This window comes from Lepidochelys olivacea (genome assembly GCF_965140295.1).
Source record: "Lepidochelys olivacea isolate rLepOli2 genome assembly, chromosome: 21".
NCBI classification, from domain to species: domain Eukaryota; kingdom Metazoa; phylum Chordata; order Testudines; family Cheloniidae; genus Lepidochelys; species Lepidochelys olivacea.
The window spans coordinates 9680217-9699339 of NC_140431.1; the positions used below are offsets into that span (position 1 = coordinate 9680217).

A 19123-nucleotide genomic window follows, 5' to 3' on the forward strand; every position below is an offset into this window, starting at 1 on the left:
TACAGGCAGAGAGTATGAGGGACCGAAATGCACCAAGACTCTTCAATGGCAGGGTCCTGGCAAGTGACCTGCATCCACATGCTGCAAAGGAAGTTGAAACCACCCCCCAAGGATGCTGCCAATCTGACCTGGGGGAAATTCCTTCCTGACCCCACATTAATTTTCACACTCACAAACAGACCCACTTGCACACAAATTTACATGTACATATGCAGACACGCAAGTACTGTGCATGGCCCTGAACTAGTGAGAATGTTCCCACAATCATTTTGGTGAGATCTCTACGCTGGCCACCTGGCTCCATGCTAGAGGTGTCCCTGTCACTGACGCAGATTCTCTTTAACCTCTGCAGTTCTGTGCTGGGTAGTCCCTATGCCAGACTGGTGATGTTACATCTGACACGGGCCTGTTGGACCTTCCGGGCCCTCCCAGGCCGATGCAGCATTGTTCCCTATGGTCAGTTCTTCAGGTCTCTCTTCCCCATGGTTGGTTTGTTCAATCTTGTTGGCAGTGACTCAAGCAATGGGGTTCCCGCCCCTTCCCTTGGGAGATGATTCCACACACTAACAGATCTCACTATTGGGACATTGTATTTGGACTTATATCTTATTCTTTACTCATCGTTATTGCATTCATCCCAGTTACACCCCCACTCTGACCAGGGCATGAAATCCTTGTACTGGATGCTAGGAAGAGCACAATCATACTTTAAATCATTGCTGTGATAAAGAAGTGGAGTTACCCGCTGAGAGTGCGTCTCCTGAGCCCTCTTCACATTGTACATCTTGTTTAGTTCATTTGCTAGTCAAATAGCTTAGCTAGTCCCGGCCCTAGTGCTTCATAGTCAGCTGAGCAGAGTACCGGAAGCTCCCCATCCGTCTGTGTTGACATCCTCCCTAGCAGCAACCAGAGAGCAGAGAGGAAAGTAAGCTGCAGTTCTGGAAGGTGAATTGCTGACAAAGAGAATCTGAAGTGTGATCCTTTTGGTTAGCTGGAGTGTCTTGAATGACAGAAGCCCGTTCTAGGCGCCAAGTGAACATGATGCGTGGAAGCATGATGTAGGGTAGGATCGTATCTGAAACTGTCTGCCCGTGTAATGGGCCCAATTGCTCCTCTCGCTGGCATGGGGCTTACAACAGTGCCCCTCCATAGACATCGCTGGGGTTCTGGCAGATTGGCACCTGTGTGAGCGAGATCGGAACTCAGCCCAGTGGCATATGTAGGAAAAATAAAAATTAGCACTCTCAGGGGACATTGAGAGGCCTTTTTTTGTTTAATAAAAAAAAAACACAGAAGGTTCTGCCTTTCTGAGGATCTCTTTGGTGTTGGATGGCTACATGCACCAGGTGAACTGGAACTTGGATCTCCTCCTCCAGAGAATTTCTTTAGTGGCTGTAACAGGGAGCAGAACACGAACCAGGGTTATCTCCTGAGGGAAGTAGTTGCTTGAGTCATTTAAAAGGAGACTGATAGAACTTCCGAGAATAGTGTATAAGGAACAATCCTCAAAGGCGTGCAGTGGGATGAACTTGATGATTTAATTATTTAGATTGCAAGCTCTTTGGGCAGGGGCAGTTGTCTTGTTCTGTGGTTTGTACAGTGCCTAGCACAATGACTGGGATTGCTAGATGCTATGGTAATACAAATATTTTTTTAAAAAGGGTCTATGAAGTGGGAATTGCCCTGGCTGAAGTTCTGTGATTGTTGCTATCTATGGTGAACCATCTCTCTAGGGGTGGTCTTAAACTGTGGGACTTGTTCTCTTGTTAGTACATGGAGCGGAAGCATCCCCCTGCTACGGCTCAGAGCCTCGGGTGGGATGGAAGGCACCGGGCCAACTTCTGCCCTTGGACACCAGCATGATTTGTTAGTGGAGGCAATGGGAGTTGTGTGTGCGTTTCTAAGGGGAGAATATAATCCCAACTGTACATATAAAATGATGGGGGTCTAAATTAGCTGTTAGCACTCAAGAAAGAGATCTTGGAGTCATTGTGGAGAGTTCTTTGAAAACATCCACTCCATGTGCAGCTGCCGTCAAAAGAGCAAACAATGTTGGGAATCATTAAGAAAGGGAGAGCTAATAAGAGGAAAATATCATATTGCCTCTATATAAATCCATGCTACGCCCACATCTTAAATACTGCATGCAGATCTGGTCGCCCCATCTCGAAAAAGATATATTGGAATTGGGAAAAGGTTCAGAATGGGCAACAAAAATGATTAGGGGTATGGAACGGCTGCCATATGAGCAGAGAGTAATATGACTGGGACTCTTCAGCTTGGAAAAGAGATGGCTAAGGAGGAATGTGATAGAGGTCTAAAAAAATCATGACTGGTGTAGAGAAAGTAAATAAGTGGTGTTTACTCCTTCTCATAACACAAGAACCAGGGGTCACCAAATGAAGATAATAGGCAGCAAGTTTAAAACAAAAGGAAGTATTTTTTTCCCCACACAATGCACAGTGAACCTGTGGAACTCCTTGCCAGAGGATGTTGTGAAGACAAAGACAACAACAGGGTTCCAAAAAGAACTAGATAAATTCATGGAGGATAGGTCCATCAATGGCTATTGGCAGGGATGGTGTACCCAGCCTCTGCCAGAAGCTGGGAATGGGCGACAGGGGATGGATCACTTAATGATTCCCTGTGCTGTTCATTCCCTCTGGGACACCTGGCATTGGCCACTGTCAGCAGACAGGATACTGGGCCCTTGGTCTGACCCAGTATGGCGGCTCTTATATTCTAATTTGACCAGAATATAGCGAAGCGGCATCTTGAACAGTTAATGATCAAGCTGTTGCCACCAAAATAGATCATTGAGCTATCTGTTATGGCATGCAGCAACCAAGGAACCTATTGGCCAACTAATCTCTAGGTTTATGTCCTACATAAACACACACAAATGCAAATTATATCACTACCTTGCAAGGGAACCCGACTAAATTTTTGTTGTGGCTGCATGGAGGCTTGTGTGAGCTTATATTCTTGGGGTCCGTGGCGTCCATGAATGGAGACCCTTGTTAAGAGTAAACACCAGCACTTCTCTAGCTTTCACAGGAAGATCTCCAAGCACTTTGCCCCGATTCCGATAGCTTTATCCATGCTGTATGGTACTTTACTCTTCAAACAACCTCACTGAGATCAGTGGGCCCCCCTGTGGAGTAAAGCTATCAGAATCCGGGCCTTCGTTAATGTTAATTAAGCCTCGCAATCCCCACTTGTCTGGGGGGGGTGGGTGTCATTCACCCCCATCTTACAGATAGGGAAACAGGTATAGAGCAGGGAAGAAACTTGCTTAAGGGCGCTCCGTGACAGAACCATGAATAGAACTCGGGACCCTAACGCCCAGGGTTGAGTTTTGCACTATGCTGAGCCTCCTCAACTCCCACTGACTTTGTTGGGAGCTGAGGGCAGTCAGGGCTTCAGTCTCCTGCTTTAACCACTAGACAAGCTGTTCCCCTGAATCACTTGTGGTATCATGGGCTCAGTTGAGAAAAGCCCAACTGCAGGGAATGGGACTGCTCACTTTCTCAAACCAACGCATGTGCTTCAGGGCTTTGCTGGACTGGGGCATAAAACTAACCGGAATGCTTAAATTAGAAGAAATGACCAAGTTAGAACAAAGAGAGGAGGTAATTAAAGACTCCCTGGAGAAATGAAAGGATGATCTCTAAAGATAGTGGCAGTGACCAAATGTGTGGGGAAAATTATCCTAGGGCTAAACAACATTGCAATGACACCCTTTAACCATAGTGACAGGTTTCAGAGTAGCAGCCGGGTTAGTCTGTATTCGCAAAAAGAAAAGGAGGACTTGTGGCACCTTAGAGACTAACCAATTTATTTGAGCATAAGCTTTCGTGAGCTACAGCTCACTTCATCGGATGCATAGTGTTTAACCAGAGTGTTAGTGTGTTAGAGGTTTCCCATTAACCCAGTGGAGGAAAATGCGGGGGGAGAAGTATTAACAGTGCCAGACTTTGCGGTAGTTTTTTATCTGGCTGTATGCCCCCCCAGGAGCTGCTTTGATGGAGAAACCCGAACCCTGATCTCAGTCTTCCCCTCCAGGCCTGATTAGAAGCTACTTGTGAACCGAGGGGAATGGCTGCTGCATGACTTTGCTGAAAGTCATTTGGCTGCTGCCCATAAAAGATGTCTAGAGAAACGGCGGTTTCAAACAGCCCAGGACAAAAGCAGCTGCAAAGGTCATGGAGTTACGTGTCACACACTTTGCTAAGCAAAGGGCTCGGGAGAGAAAAACTTGAGTCAATTCATTGGTGCTTTAATCCTTCTAGTGTGTTTGCCACTTAGGGAATGTTTCTAATAGTTTATACCCGTTCACTCCTTGCCCTACATCTACAGATCGCTTCAGGATGAGATTTATAAAGGTGTAATGGGTAGCTAAGCATCCAACTCCTATTGACTTTCAGCATCTAAGTCCCCTTTCTGCCTTGGCAAATCTCTCTCTGTAGTACTAACGCTTCTCTCAGACGGCACCTTGCAAGTGAAAATCTCAAAGGTCTTTACAGACACTAATGAAGGAAGCCTCCCAACCCCCATGTTATGGTGAGGGAGCAATCTTTGTTATGGCCACTGTACAGATGACGCACGGTTACACTGCGAGTCGGTGGCTGAGGAGAGAGAAAGGAACCCAGGAATCCTGCCTCTCAGTTTTCTGCTTTGAGCACATCTTCCTTCCAGAGCTGGAAATGGAACCCAGGAGTCCTAACCACTGAGGACCCCTCCCAGTCCCTGACATATTAAGTGCTAAGTAATAATACTATTAAAAGCATCCCGTGCAGAGTGATCTGGGGAGCGTTTAACTGCTGGAACTTATCAGAGGCCAATACCACCTCTGTCCCCAGGTGCCCTATTTCTCTTTGGGGATGGAAAATGCTTCCAGGAAAGAGACACAAAGCACTTAAAAGGTGATAGTGGGATGGTGTGAAAGCTGACCTGTTTCCTGGAGTGCCGCCTTAAGGCAACACTTAAGCCATGCCCTCCAATCATCCAAAGTCCACATGGGCAGGTCTGATGCTAGGGCCAGTTCTTGTCAGTTCTATGAGGGCGCTTCTACTGCCATCAGCGCTGTAGCATCTGAGCACCCTTCCACCAGTGCAACGTCTGGCCTGTGACTCATTCGCGCGCTCTCATCCTCCCCACAATCCTGGTTTGTGCCTATTGTTTAGCTGCTTGAAACCAAGCATGGAGCCTTGATCACGAGGTACAGAATTCTGAGCTTTATGGAACCTCCCTGCCCGGGTACCTTGCCCAGCAGTGACTAGAGGCATAAAGCCTGGCACTGGGCTTGCTGTAAAACCTGGGGAGGAGTCTGTGGAGGATAGTCTCTTCTTTGGTGGTTTCAAAATCCTGGTGAGGAATCTGGAGAGGTGTCCCCAAGATGTGACCAATCCCCTGGCGTTCTTGCTAGTAGTAAGTAAGACTAGGTACTGATATAGGCTTTTCCATCTAAGGATTTCAAACTTCAAAGACCAACAATTGTTATCCTCATTTATAGATGGGGAAACTGAGGCACAGAAGTTTGGTTTTGGTTTTTTTAATGTGATCACACTGCAAGGCCAAGGCCAAACAGGGATTAGAGCCCAGGCTCTAATCACTTTCTGCCTCTTTGCTGTTTGCCATCTCCCTTCCAACCCTGAGTTCTAATGGCCAAAGCAGAATAAACTGAACCAGGGCTGCGCAGAAGTGCCTTTGGGGCTCAGTCTCTCACGAGAAGGATTGTTAGAGAGCTGATTCAGGCCACACCCATTAGCAAGCCCTTTCAGGGATCTCCAGGGGATACAATGCCTGGGACTCGTCAGCTAAGCCACGTGAAGAATGGCGCTCATGGACAAGCAGCGAGTGGGCATGAGTCACTGGGCACGCATCTTGCATATTCCGGGCCTCGCAAGGGGGAAGGGCTGTGTGTAAACATACTTGAATAAGTGTCTGTTTAATTTGAAATCACGCCTTTGATAACTGTTATTGTGATTGCAGGTGGATTGAAGAGGTGGGGTGGTTCAGGGAAATGGAGCTGGGTGAAGGGTAACTCTACCTACGGGGTCAAAGAGCACGTGCCTCCAGGCAATTAAAAGGAGAGAGAGACACAGAGGAAGTGTTTTCCTCCTGGCATTGACTGAGCCAGCCTCAGAGCAACAAACAGCCCCACTTTTGTAGCTGCCACGGTTGTGATTCTGCATGTCCTTCTCGGAAGGGGTTGTAGACAGAGTGGTGTAGTTCTAAGTGAGCCGATAGGGGACTGGCTGGTTTGAGGGTTGGTAAAGGGATACAGAGACTCTCGCTTTCAGCTGGCTGGCTTGAATCCGGCCGAGGCTGGGAAGGCCCAATAGTTAACTTCAGCTAACCCATGGGAGAAGCATTGCTGGTTTTGGTCCAGAGCTTAGAGTACCGGTGTCTGTGTGACAGAACCAGCATTAATGCAGTGCCATTACTAGCAGCCTCTGCAGAGAGGCGAAGGTCAGAATAGGGTTCCCAAAGGTGGGCCGAAAAGCGTCTGTGCTGTCCCCACTCTGTGATGAGAGGACCTTAATCTTCAGTGTTGTCCAGCAGGTCCCTGACGTCAGCACTGCATTCGCTGCATGGTGGTTAATTTTTGAAAGGGCTCCAGAGGAGTTGAGCGGACTCTGCTTAAGCCACAGCTCCAGGCAATAAGAAATACAGCCACAAACTCAGTACCTCCCTGCAGCTGGGCTGCTGGAAGTGCTTCAGTAATAATAATTTATGGCTCATGGGATGTGACAGGTTCATCATCCTAATGCAGCTGCCAGGATCCAGGCCAATGCATGTGCAGGCCTCGCTACGGGGAGAGAGACTCCTGCAGGGTATCTGTGAGTAAGCTGCAGCTTACTCGTACAATTATTTTGGGCACTTAAGAAAACTGGCTGTTAAACAGTGAATTAGTCTCCACCTTAACTAGAGGAGTGCTACCACCCTACTGTAACTTGGCTTGCAAACTTGGATAGACCATCTCAGCTGCATGGCAGCAAGCTTGAATTCACAGGGCTCAGATCTGCTTTCAAATGCACTGATGCCACTGCAGGGAACTAAGAGCAGAATTTGGCCCCTTTTTCTCTAACCCCCCCCCCCCCCCCCAGCCCAATGCACCTCTGTTGAAAGCTACAACTGTTGACTCTTCATCTTCCCGAGGAATCTAGTTTTGCTGGCCAAATGGTTCTTAAAGGTATTAAGCTTTTTCCTGAGAGCTAGCGTTGTCCTATATGGTGATTGCATATAGTCCACAGCTGGCTGACTTCCCCCGGGAGAAAGTTAGGGGCCTATCAAATGTGTTTCAAGTGCTGACATTTGCTGCTTCCATTGAACTATCCATTAAAAGCCTGATCCTGATCCTGCAATGGGACAAGCATGCTGGCCCCAATCCAGTAAGGCACTTAAGCACACACTTAACTTGAAGTGTGCAAGTAGTCCCATTAATATCCACAGGAGTACTTAAAGTTAATCAGATGCTTATGTGCTTTGCTGGATGGAGGGCAATAAACCACACCATGCAGCATCAGGCCCTACATTGGTTAACCTCCCAAAGGGTGAAATTTTCTCAAAGGTGCCTTGATTTGTTTGTTTCACAAACACATTCATGGCTGCTGCTTCTCAATGTACTTTCTTCAGATGCTTAAACGCTGAAGGCCTGATTCTCATTTACCGACCAACTCTAGCAACTATCTTAGCACCCCAGTGCCCTGCCAGCAGCTATCCAAATCCAGAATGTAAATTGGCCCCCACATCTCCGTACTCTTCTAATAGGAGGGATAGCTCCACCTGTGTGAGCTTTCTCACACCAACAAGTAGCATCTAATACCAGGCATGAGTTGAGTCATATTTGTGCCTCTGCGCTATTACAGATGACTCATGTCAACAGCCTGAGGAGCCTTTGTTTTCAGATATTTTATGGGAGAACGTTATTTCAGGGTACCAGCTTAATAAAAATAAGACTCTGGATTCCTACAGAGTTTGTAATCCCAGGATCTAAGGAGCTGAAACCACTTTGTGATCATTAATGGATTTAGGCTTGGAGTGAGCTAGGTCTATGTTGTTAATCCTGTGTTATGGATGGGTAAATGCCGGTGAAGAGCGGTTAAGGCCCAAATTTTTGAACTTGGCCGGAGTCGGTGGGAGCCGGGGGTGCTTAGAACTGCTGTCAATCAGGCCACTTCTATTTAGGCACCTACGGGGATTTGAAAAGCACCGAAGAAGTTTAGTGTCAGAGTCTGTGACCAGAAGGGACCACTATGATCATCTGGTCCAACCTCCTGCAGAGCGTGGGGCAGAGAACTTCCTCCAAACAATTCCTAGAGCAGATCCTTTAGAAAAAGGCACATAAATCTCCTGGAAATCAATGGGAATTAGGGGCCCACTTTGCTCAGGTGCTTTAGCAGCTGCATCTTTAAACACCTAAATACCTTTGAAATCTGGGTTTAGTCTAGGACTGAGTAGCCTAAGAGTGTCAGACATCCAAAGCTCATTGACAGTCCATGGGGGATAGATGCTGGACTGACTGAACCCTGTCAGCTCCGTCCAAAATCCTAGCTCTAAATTTGAAAACTTTGGCCGAAGGGACTTGCCCAAGGACAGGCAATGAGTCAGTAGCACAGCCAGTAAGCTCCCAGTTTGTCAGAGCGCAATCCAGAATGACAGTGCGGGGAGGGAGAGAGACAAGTGCATCTGCTTAGAGCTTTTTTGATGAAGTTAGGCATACAAAGAGCAAGGACAATTTCTGCAGGCCCCACATGGGTCCCTACTGAGTGTATATATAATTCCGGCTGCTGTCATTTAAGGACGTCTCCTCGTTCCACTTCTTGCTGAGCTAGCTGCTCATGGCTGCAGGTGCAGTGGAGACTTTTCCTGTTCCAGAGATCAAGTCCGATGTCCCTCCCTTGGGATTTACTCAGGCCGAGCCCACACTGAAGTCCATGCTAGTTCTGCCTGGACCCCCCCCGAACCAGGCTCTGTGCGTGTGCTGCATACCTGCGTTCCCAGTATGCATGTAGCCAGCTGGGCGGGCGGAGTACGGGCACTCTCCCTTCTCGTGTATCTCTTGCTACTTGCCCTTTCCTCCTAGTGCCACAGCTGGGGAACGGCAAGGCAGGAGGGGAGACTGCTTTAGAGGAAGTGTGTACACATAGGAAGCCTGGGCTACAGATAAGGGGGGAAACCCCCCTAATTTGCTTGCAGTCTAACTGCTGCCATTTGACTACAGTCAAAGTTTGTTTGAGAAAACTGCCCCCTTGGGTAATAAAACCCCCAAGCCCTGAAGTCGGGCCTGTTTGAGGCATTGCACTTCCGCCGCTTCTGTGTGTGCTGTGCAAAATGAAGCTTCCCTCTCTGCCCCATTTCTCTGTATCTGGCTCCCCCTTCCTCTCTGTTCCCTTCTTTCCCCTCCCTTTCTGGCCTGTGCCTACCCCCACCCCTTTGAGATTCCAGCATTGCCACGCTCTTCTGATGCCAGGTCAGACTCCAGCAGCACATGCTTGCTTCTAGCAGCGCGGTGCAGACAGTATGCTGGCCTTGGGGAAAGTGTCCCTGTTGTCCAGTCTCCTTCCCATCCACGCTATTGGCAACTCCATGTGCTCAAACATCATGAGTCAGCTTCCCTCCCCACCCCCTGTCGTGAAATGGACTTAAGATCATGAGATTTGAAAATCATATACATTGGGTGGAGGGGAAGGGCTATTTACTTTCTGGTTTTTTTGAGCCTTTAAGCTTTTCTCTGCAACCAGAGGGCTAGGGACTTGCCTTTCTTTTTAAGTGAAAGCTGAGAGTCTTGTATTATCCCATGACTCCAGGAGCTGGTGCCTGAAGAAAACATCGGGGGCTCACAAGCCTTATGACGGTAGCCCGGGAGTTGACCACGGCTGAATGCACTTCTGACGTCATTTACAACTCCAGCAGCACAATCGTCCTCTTTGCGGTGCAGCATTGGTTTACAGACATTGCATTGGTTCAGTACAATGCCCACCCGATCCCACGTCCTCTCCTCCAAAGCCTAGTGTAGTCCCTGGGAGTCTTCTTCGTGGATTCCATGGACTTCGTGTCAGGCTCCCAGTTCATAGGATCTGCCTGTAACCCACGTCCTGGCAGAGGTTACTGGACAGAGCTACGTGTGACCAATTCCCAATAAACTCAACTGCTGGAGGGTTGTTCTCCTCAAACCTGCTGCTGAGTAGCTGGGTGAGAATGGGGAGAGGGCCAGGCAGAATCAGGGTGGCAGACGGAACTTTATTACTATTAATTTAGGCCCCCATTGTGCCAGGTGCTGTACTGATCTCTGATGCACCTGAGAGCTTCTGTTGCAATAGCTTTAAAAGACATCTGAGAGAATTAAACAGGAAGTAGCCATTTCCCTGACCCAGACTTCCAGCAAATAGGGAAGGGGGAGGGAGAGGTCACTTGAAGGAGGTGTTGGTAAAGACTTGGGTAAGATTCTGACTGCTGAGACACACGGGTGTCAATCCAGAGTGGCTTCTGGATTGATACCAATGTGACTGAGATCGGCTTCCTGGCTTTCTCTCTTTTTAATCACCTCTCTGGTCTCCGCTTGCCCATGCCGCCTATTTCAAGGACGCTGTGGCATTTTCCTCTCTTTGGGGGTCTCCTGGCTCCCCATGAGTTAGAGCAGAGTCCAAATTCCTCGGGATGGAGCAATCGAAAGGCATTTTCCCCACAGCCAGAGCGCTGTTGGTGAAGAGCAGTTCAAACGCGGGGGAAGAGGGAAGTTCTCTGCAAACCGAATATCCAGCTTGCTTGGAGACACCGGGGAATGTCTGTGCATAAGCGCAGGCCCAAGCCCTGCTCGGTGCGTTCAGTTTGTACCCAGGAGCTCGGATATGAATGCTGCCAGTGGTTTTCCGGCTCATGGCTATTTCAGAGGTGGGCTGGGGGTGTCTGAGCTCGGGGAAGTGAGCTGTAAGGCTTGAGCTGTGCTTGCGGAGTTGGTGGGTGGTGCTAACCTGGGTTGCCCCGAAAGGCAGAGCTCTGGGAAGCTTTCCCTCCTTGTATTCTACCTGCCAACATTAAATTGGGCTGCACTGCTCCGTGGCATAATCCCCTTGATTGCAGTGGGGTTACTGCAGAGAGGGGGCTGGCCCATGGTCGTGTACTGAGGACAGAATTTAGCGGGGGTGGGAACGGAGTCTCTTTATGCCCAGACCAAGTTCAGCTCGGGCAATGGCAGCCGAAGCTTCATTCTGCAGCCCCCTCGAGGTGTCTCCATGCTGAGCTGGAGCAGCAGCCTCAAGGGGAGGAGAGAGGAGCGTAGTCTGTGTGGCTCAGTGCAGTCCTCGGCCTGGGCAAGCCAGTTAGTGTCTGATTGGAACCAGAAACCTCTGAGTCCCTGGATGCCATTGTCAATCCTCTGAGGTGTCGTGTCCTGCTGCAGGCTCGTGGCAAAACCACTTGTGAGATTACTTTGGTGCAACCAGGTGGCACGATCCCGCGAGGAAGGGTGGTGGTGTGGTTAAGGCATTGGCCCAGGACTCACGAGATCCTGTTCGGTTCCCAGCTCTGCCACAAATGCCTGGGTAATGCTGGGTAAATTGTTTAGTCTCTCTCTGCCTCTGTTCCCGCTCTGTGCATGAGGGCTGATGATGGCCCATTGGTTGATCTCGGATCCCTTGGAGTCTGCATCCCATCTGCCTTCCTCCAGCCACTCCACGATTTGTCCGAGGGCTGAATTCAGCCCCATTGTCTTTAGCAGCCTGCGGCAGGCAGGGGCCTCTGATATCTCTGCAAACATCTGCTCCGTTTGCAGTGGCAATCAAAAAAGCTAACAGTGTCAAGAACTGTTGGGAAAGGGATAGATAAGACAGAGAATATCATAATGCCTCTTTATAGATCCATGGTATACTCACACCCTGAACCCTGCATGCAGATCTGGTTGCCCCATCACAAAAAAAGATATATTAGAATTGAAAAAGGTGTACAGAGAAGGGCAACAAAAATGATTAGAGGTACGGGACGGCTTCCATATGAGAAGAGATTTAAAAAGACTGGGACTTTTCAGCTTGGAAGAGACAACTAAGGGGGGGGATGAGAGAGGTCCACACAATCATTAATGGGGTGGAGAAAGTGAATAAAGAAGCGTTATTTACTCCCACACACAACACAAGAACAAGGGGTCACCCAATGAAATTAATAGACAGGTTTAAAACAAATGCTAGGAAGTGCTTCTTCACACAATGCACAGTCAACCTGTGGAACTCCTTGCCAGGGGATGTTGTGAAGGCCAAAACTATAACAGGGCTAAAAATAGAACTAGATATGTTCATGGAGGATAGGTCCATCGATGACAATTAAGGAGGATGGGCAGAGATGCAACCCCATACTCTGAGCATCTCTAGCCTCTCTTTGCCAGAAGCTAGGTGTGGACAACGGGGTGGATCACTCAATGATTGCCCTGTTCTGTTCATTATCTGTATAGCACCTGGCATTGGCCACTGTCACAAGACAGGATACTGGGCTAGATGGACCATTCGTCTGACCCAGTATGGCCGTTCTTATGTTCCCCTTTGGCAGACAAGTGCTTACCAGAGCATGCAGTTTCCCTCAGCATATCTCTCCTAAATGGCCGGGCTGGAAAGATGAAGTAGAATAGCAGGTACGGCTTGCCTCACTGGAGGAGCTTGTTCCCCAGTTATGCCTGGTCCTTGCAGGGCCTGGGGGAGATCCTGACGCCTACAAGGTGGTATGTGTGGATAGGATGAGGCAAGTGGAGCAGCAGTTGAGTAACACTCGGATGAGAGGTGGGCAAAACAGGGTGCGGCTTTGCTTTTGCAAGCCCTCGTCTGTCAAGTTATTTTGTTTGGCAGAACAAAATCTGGGCATGTTTTGGATCAGGTATCATGGGGAGGGAGGTCTGGCTTTGGTCTGTTTGGTGAAGTGAAGTCCTACACTCAACATGATGGCATTTCTCTGTCTGTCTGGAGCAAAATAACTTCTGAGCACCATATCCAATCAATGCCAAAATGTCAGGGAAAGTTCTAGGCATCAAAGGGCAGAACCCTGTGGATTTTCTTGAAAATCAGAAAAGCCCAAAAGAAGGAAATAGGGGGAACATGGAGCCCCGGGCATTTGGTTAGCAGACCTATCATCTTTAATGAGGTCTGTAATTGTCTATAGATCAAAGCATCAGCTGATGTTATCCATTAATAGCTTCCTGCATAATACCCTCATTTCATCTCTGCCCATTATCTAAATGGAGTTTTAAATATTGACATCCTGAATGACTGATCTCCCAGCCAGAAAGAAAAGACTTATTTCAACACTTTAGAAATTATACAAGTTTAACTACTTATGTTTTTACATATGCCCCTAAAACTGAGGGGACACACCCAGAGCCCCCAGTGTGAGGGGAGAATGGGGGACATGCAGAGACCTGGGCATGAGGGAGGTGGTATTGGGGTCCCTGAAATAGAGAGGGATGGAAGGGGGGCATGACACACAGCGACCTGATGAAGAAAATGGAAGGATGAGAGGCCCTGTTGAGTTCAGTGAGCTTAGCTGACAGAAGCACCGAAGTGTGTGATTCCCTAGTTCTTAGTAGCAACTATTCATCCACAACAGCACAGGTCCTGGAACTGGGGCGGCTGCCGCACCCCCTGGCTTGAAGTGGTTTCCATTATGTACAGGGTTTACAGTTTGGTTCAATGGCTCTCAGGACCCTCACTATAAAAATTGTTCCAGCCCCACTGCATAACAGTATTGCCATTGCATGCTTTTTCCCAGTAATAATATCAGATCATTCGCTTAGAAATAAGATGAGCGGTGGCTCTTGGAGGACCCACCGAAAGCATGAAGAAAAGGGGGCTGTAACACTTAGAGTTGCAAGGCCCAAGGAGCATGGAGTTGCACATTTAATAAGACAGGACGCTTGCCTACCAAGTTATGTGATCCTGAATTCTCATATCAGGGCGGAATAATTACATACAAAGGGCCAGAGCAGTGCAGGCTAAAACAAGGGGATGGTTGAACTGGTTTGGAGAAGATGAGAACTGAGCTCAAAACTCCCTTCAAAACAGTTCACTTAACTGGATGTGTTTTACAGAGAGGCCCAGGGCAAAGCCCTGGATCCAAACAGTCCCAAACTTTTGGGAAAGCTCCAGTCTGGAGCTCATCTTTGTGTCTCATGCTATCCCTCTTGTACAGTTGGTTCATTTTTTTTTTTTTTTTTTTTTTGTCCACCGAGTTATGCTGGGGTTAGAAGCAGAAGCTCCAAAATACTGCCGGGAATCCTAGGTGTTCCAGGAGGCAGGATGGCTGTTTACTCAGCCACCTATTTCGGTGCCATACTTGGCAACAGAGTATCTCCAAGCTAAGTACAGGATTCCCCTTCAGTAGCACCTTCAGGATTTATATGTGAGATTTTGCCGCCTGGATTGGTAAATAAGGTGCAGAGGCGTTCTAGTGGGGGCATTCTCAATAGAGAACATCAGAAGCTTTGCCAGCAATGCATATCTGCAGTGGTTCATCCTAGGGGACTGAGAGATGGGCAAGCGTGCAGCCCATAACGCTGGATGGTGAAAACCCCAGGAGGTTATACAGGGTGGAGGATCCTGACCAGTAGAAGTTGATTGAGGACCTAACTGCTATGGTGATAGGTATTTATGGAGTCCAGATATCTAGGTCGACAACACAGGAAGTCGTCTTGTGGGTCCAGCATTGTGTAACGTTAGCGACGTTTAGACCTGAAACGTGTGATAATAGCACAGCTTCTTTGGCAGCTCTGTGGTTTGTGGCGAGGCCGCTGAGCACGCTGAAGTATGGGCTGTAATGTCGTTGTCTCTGAAATGTTGTTTGCTTGCTTGTTTTCCAGGCTGGTGGATGATCGGTGTGTGGTGGAGCCGGCAGCTGGCGATCTGGATAATCCACCCAAGAAGTTCCGGGGTAAGAGGCCACGTGGTGCCTGGGGAGCAGCTACTGTTGTGTTCCTTATGAAGCCTGCTACTGGGGCACGCTACCTTCTGCTTCAGAATGTGGGCCCCAGCTTGCACTCTTCTATTATAGCAGTCGTATGGGCGTCAGTATCTCAAACCTGCCCCATCTCCTCTGTGTTAACTGGTGCCAGTCGTGGCAGCCTGAGCAGAGAGGCCAAGGACTGAATGGCCTGTAGATCCTTAGCCCCTCTCTGCGTTAGGGTGGAATGCCATTTGTGCACCATTGTGGGGGAAGCTTGCCCTGCTGCCACACATGCTTTGGATTGACAGAGTTGTCAGTCTCCAGGGCTGTCAAGCTGGGAAATAATCATCCTGCACCATTGTAGCCTTTCTGGCTTCTTAGACTCTCAGACTTTAAGGCCAGAAGGGACCATCGTGATTGTCTAGTCTGATCTCCCACACATCACAGACCTCAGAACCTCGCCTGCCCATTCGTAATAGACCTCTGGCTGAGTTACTGAAGTCCTCAAATCATGATTTAAACGAAAGACTTCAAATAACAGAGAATCTGCCATTTATAGTAGTTTAAACCTGCAAGTGATCCGTGCCGCATGCTGTAGAGGAAGGCAAAACCCCCCCAGGGTCTCTGCCAGTCTGACCCGGGAGAAAATTCCTTCCTGACTCCAAATATGGTGATCAGTTGGAGCCTGAGCCTGTGGGCAAGACCTACCAGGCAGATACATGAGAAAAAGAATTCTCTGTAGTAACTCAGAGCCCTCCCCATCTGGTGTCCCATCACCGGCCATTGGAGATATTTGCTGCTAGCGGTCAAAGGTCGGCTACATGCCATCATAGGCAGCGTCATCGTGCCATCCCCTCCATAAAAGTATCAAGCTCAGTCTTAAAGCCAGTTAGGCTTTTTGCCCTGCTGCTCCCCTTGGAAGGTTGTTCCAGAATGTCACTGCTCTGATTGTTAGAAACCTTCCGCTAATTTCAAGCCTGAACTTGTTGATGGCCAGTTTGTATCCATTTGTTCTTGTGTCCACATTGGAGCTTAACTTAAATAACTCCTCTCCCTCCCTGGTATTTATCCCTCTGATGTATTTATAGAAAGCAATCATATCTCCCCTCAGACTTCTAAACAAGCCAAGCTCTTTGCATTTCATCTCGGAAGGTAGGTTTTCCATTCCTCAGATCATCCTGGTGGCCCTTCTCTGCACCTCTTCCAGTTTGAATTCATCTTTCTTAACCATGGGAGGCCAGAATATTGTTCTTGATTCCTCCAGTGGCCACTGGCTTTATGACTTGGAGAAACTGACTCTCACAGTGCCTGGGCTTCGCTGTGAACGAGAAGGAGAATTCATACCCCTCCCCAGATCTGGTTGCTTAAAGGCGAGAGATGATGGTTTTTGTTTCTACTACAATAGCACCAACCCCGAGGTCAGGGCTCCATTGTGCAAGGTGAGAGACAGTCTCCGCCTAAAGAGCTTGAAAGCTTGGAATCTGAATAGACCGGACAGATGACGGAATGATTATTAGCCCTGTGGGGAAGCGAGGCCGGCGGAGTCTGAGGCAGAGCGAGCAATTGAATCCAGTCTCTTGAGTACCACTCCAGTGCCTTCACCACAGTCTATCCTTCCTCTCTGAAGGTCGACCTGATATTCTGAGGCATGTTCCTTGCTGTGCCTGAGTTAGTGTATCCTGGCTGCTGGTGGAGCAAAAACCTTGGGAGTGGGAAGGGATGTGTGACTGGGAGGGATGCAGAGACGGCAACAAGCATCTGGGCTGTGGCAGGGTTTTTGGCTCTAGGAACTAACTGTGCCAGAGGCCTAGTGCTTGCTTTGCTTCGCTGCACCTCCCAGGCAGAGATTAAGCTGCTCTTTGATGAGGCAGGCAGGATTTAGGGAGATGCATTAAATCCCCATCCATCCTCGGCTGTCATGCTCCAGCTGCCCCACCCCATCCTGGTGCGAGCCTCCGTCGTTATTTCCCATTCTCAGCGAGACACAGCTGCTGCAGAGTTCCCTTGTTGAGCTGGCTTTCTGGAGTCCTGATCCAAATGGAAAAGGCGATGAATCTAGTGAGGGGCAGGGCGGCTCCTGGCTTGTGGAAATGGGCTAGTGAAGCCAGAACTTTCCTCTCTCTTTCCTGCACACCTTCCATTTCTAGCCCTTCCGTGTCCAATCTGGTGAGGCCCACTGAGCACCCTCAGCTGCCAGCTCCTCTCAGGCTTGGGACTTGGGTCAAGAGTCAGGTCTCTTACCCAGTTCTTCCAGCCCCTGAGCCTGTGTGCTGAGGAGAGCAATGGACTCTCTCTCTTCCTCTTCACTCCTTTGGGTCACGGCTCCGCTGCTCTCTCTGGTGTAAGGAGAGGTGACAAGGCGAGTGAGCAGGGATTCTCCGCCCCTGGGATCTGCGACTCTCTCCTCGGACCTGGCCTTCAAGGCACCACATGCTCAGCCATATTGCTCTTGAAGGAATTCGGCTTTCCGGGGCTGCCTTCCCTCTCACACAGAAGCAGACACTATTCCTTGTCTTGTAGGGTAGTTCCTAGGGGCCCCAGTCATGGCCCAGGACCCCTTTGTGCTCGGTGCTGTACAGACACGGAACAAAAATGAGAGGCCCTGCCCCCAAAAGCTTCCAATCTAGGAACCAAGCAAGAGATGACAAGTAGATGCAGACGGACCGACTGAGGAAGCACAAGGAGCAGCGAAGGCAGAGGTCACAGCACCCCCATTGCCAAGCTGATTGGAGGCACTGCAGCAGAGAAGAGGGGTTTGAAGGAGGACAGCCAGGAGGTCTTGCAGATGCTCGCGTTGGGCTTGGAAGATGTGGTCCCGTTACGACCTGTATGTACAGTGCCTAGTGCAGCGGGGCCTCGATTTGGTGGAGAACTCCAGGTGCGACCGCAGTATAAATGTTAAATAATAATTAACGGCACGACACTCAAACATCACCAGTTTATCCAGACTGCCCCTAACTGGAGCTGAAGGTAGCTGTACTCTCTCAGGGGCTGAACTTCTGCCGCACCACGGAACCTGAGACCTTGCTAACAGGTAGAGAACTGGAAGAATCCTTCCACCAACTCCGCCTCAAAGAATTCTTTCACAACAGTGCCGACGCCACTCACAATTGCCACATCCCCACTGGTAATCACGAGAAAAAAGAATTGTCTGACTTGACGCCACAGAGCGGATGAAACCAGTCTTGTTCATTACACTGATTGACTGCTTAGGAAAAAAAAAAGTGAAGTCCTTAACAAACATCGCATCCGGCATAGTCTCTCCACTGCCGAGAGGCCAGCTATACAGGCCCTGAAATCTAACCACCAGATAACGATCAACCCAGCAGACAAAGGGGGCACCATCATAGTCCTCCACTGTAATAACTACATAAACGAGGCCTACTGACAACTCTCTGACACCACTTACTGTAAAGAATTCAAAGACAACCCCACACCACAATCTACCCAGGAATTTAAGGATGTCATCAAATCCTTCCCCAAACAACTCCAAGACCTACCAACTCATTCCCCATTAAACCACCCCCGGGACCTTCTACGTGCTTCCCAAGATACAGGGGAACCCAGGCAGATCCATCATAGCTGGCCACGGCACTTACTGAAGAAATATCGGGACTCCTAGAAACCATCCTCAAACCACTCAGTGCACAAAGGGCCAGCTTCCTCCACAGCACAACAGACTTCTTCCACAAACTCCACAACATTAACAACCTCCCACGGATGTCACTTCCCTATCCACCAACGTCCCCCACAATGACAGCATAGCTCCCTGCCCCAAATATTTACAAGACAATGGACAACCCTCAGATATCCACCCCAAACACATCACCACACTCATCCATTTCACCCTCACCCATAACAGTTTTACCTTTAACAGCAAACACGTTGTCCAAACCACAGGAACAACGTACTAGGACGGCTCCCCAGTATGCCAACATTTTCATGGGCCACCTTGAAGAAGAATTTCTTGACAAATGCACCACCAAACCAATGATATACCTGAGAGACACCAGTGATATTTTCATCTTCTGGACAGACGACTTAAACGCCCTCCTAGATTTCCACCACAACTTTAACAACCACCATCCATTTATTAAACTCTCTCTGGAACACTCCCACGCTAGCATCAACTTCCTCGACACCATGATCAGTGTCAGCAATGGAACCCTCCAGACAACAATATGCAAGAGACCCTGGACCA

The 19123-nt window shown here is 48.9% G+C and overlaps 1 protein-coding gene across 1 annotated transcript in view; it reads left to right on the forward strand.

Annotated features, from left to right (window-relative positions):
- ITPR3 (inositol 1,4,5-trisphosphate receptor type 3) overlaps positions 1-19123 on the forward strand; it is an 81393-nt gene that overhangs the window by 1893 nt on the left and 60377 nt on the right. The window contains exon 2 of the mRNA XM_084611265.1: positions 14840-14910. Within this exon, the coding sequence (XP_084467391.1) occupies positions 14840-14910 (71 nt within the window). The remainder of the gene's footprint in view (positions 1-14839; positions 14911-19123) is intronic.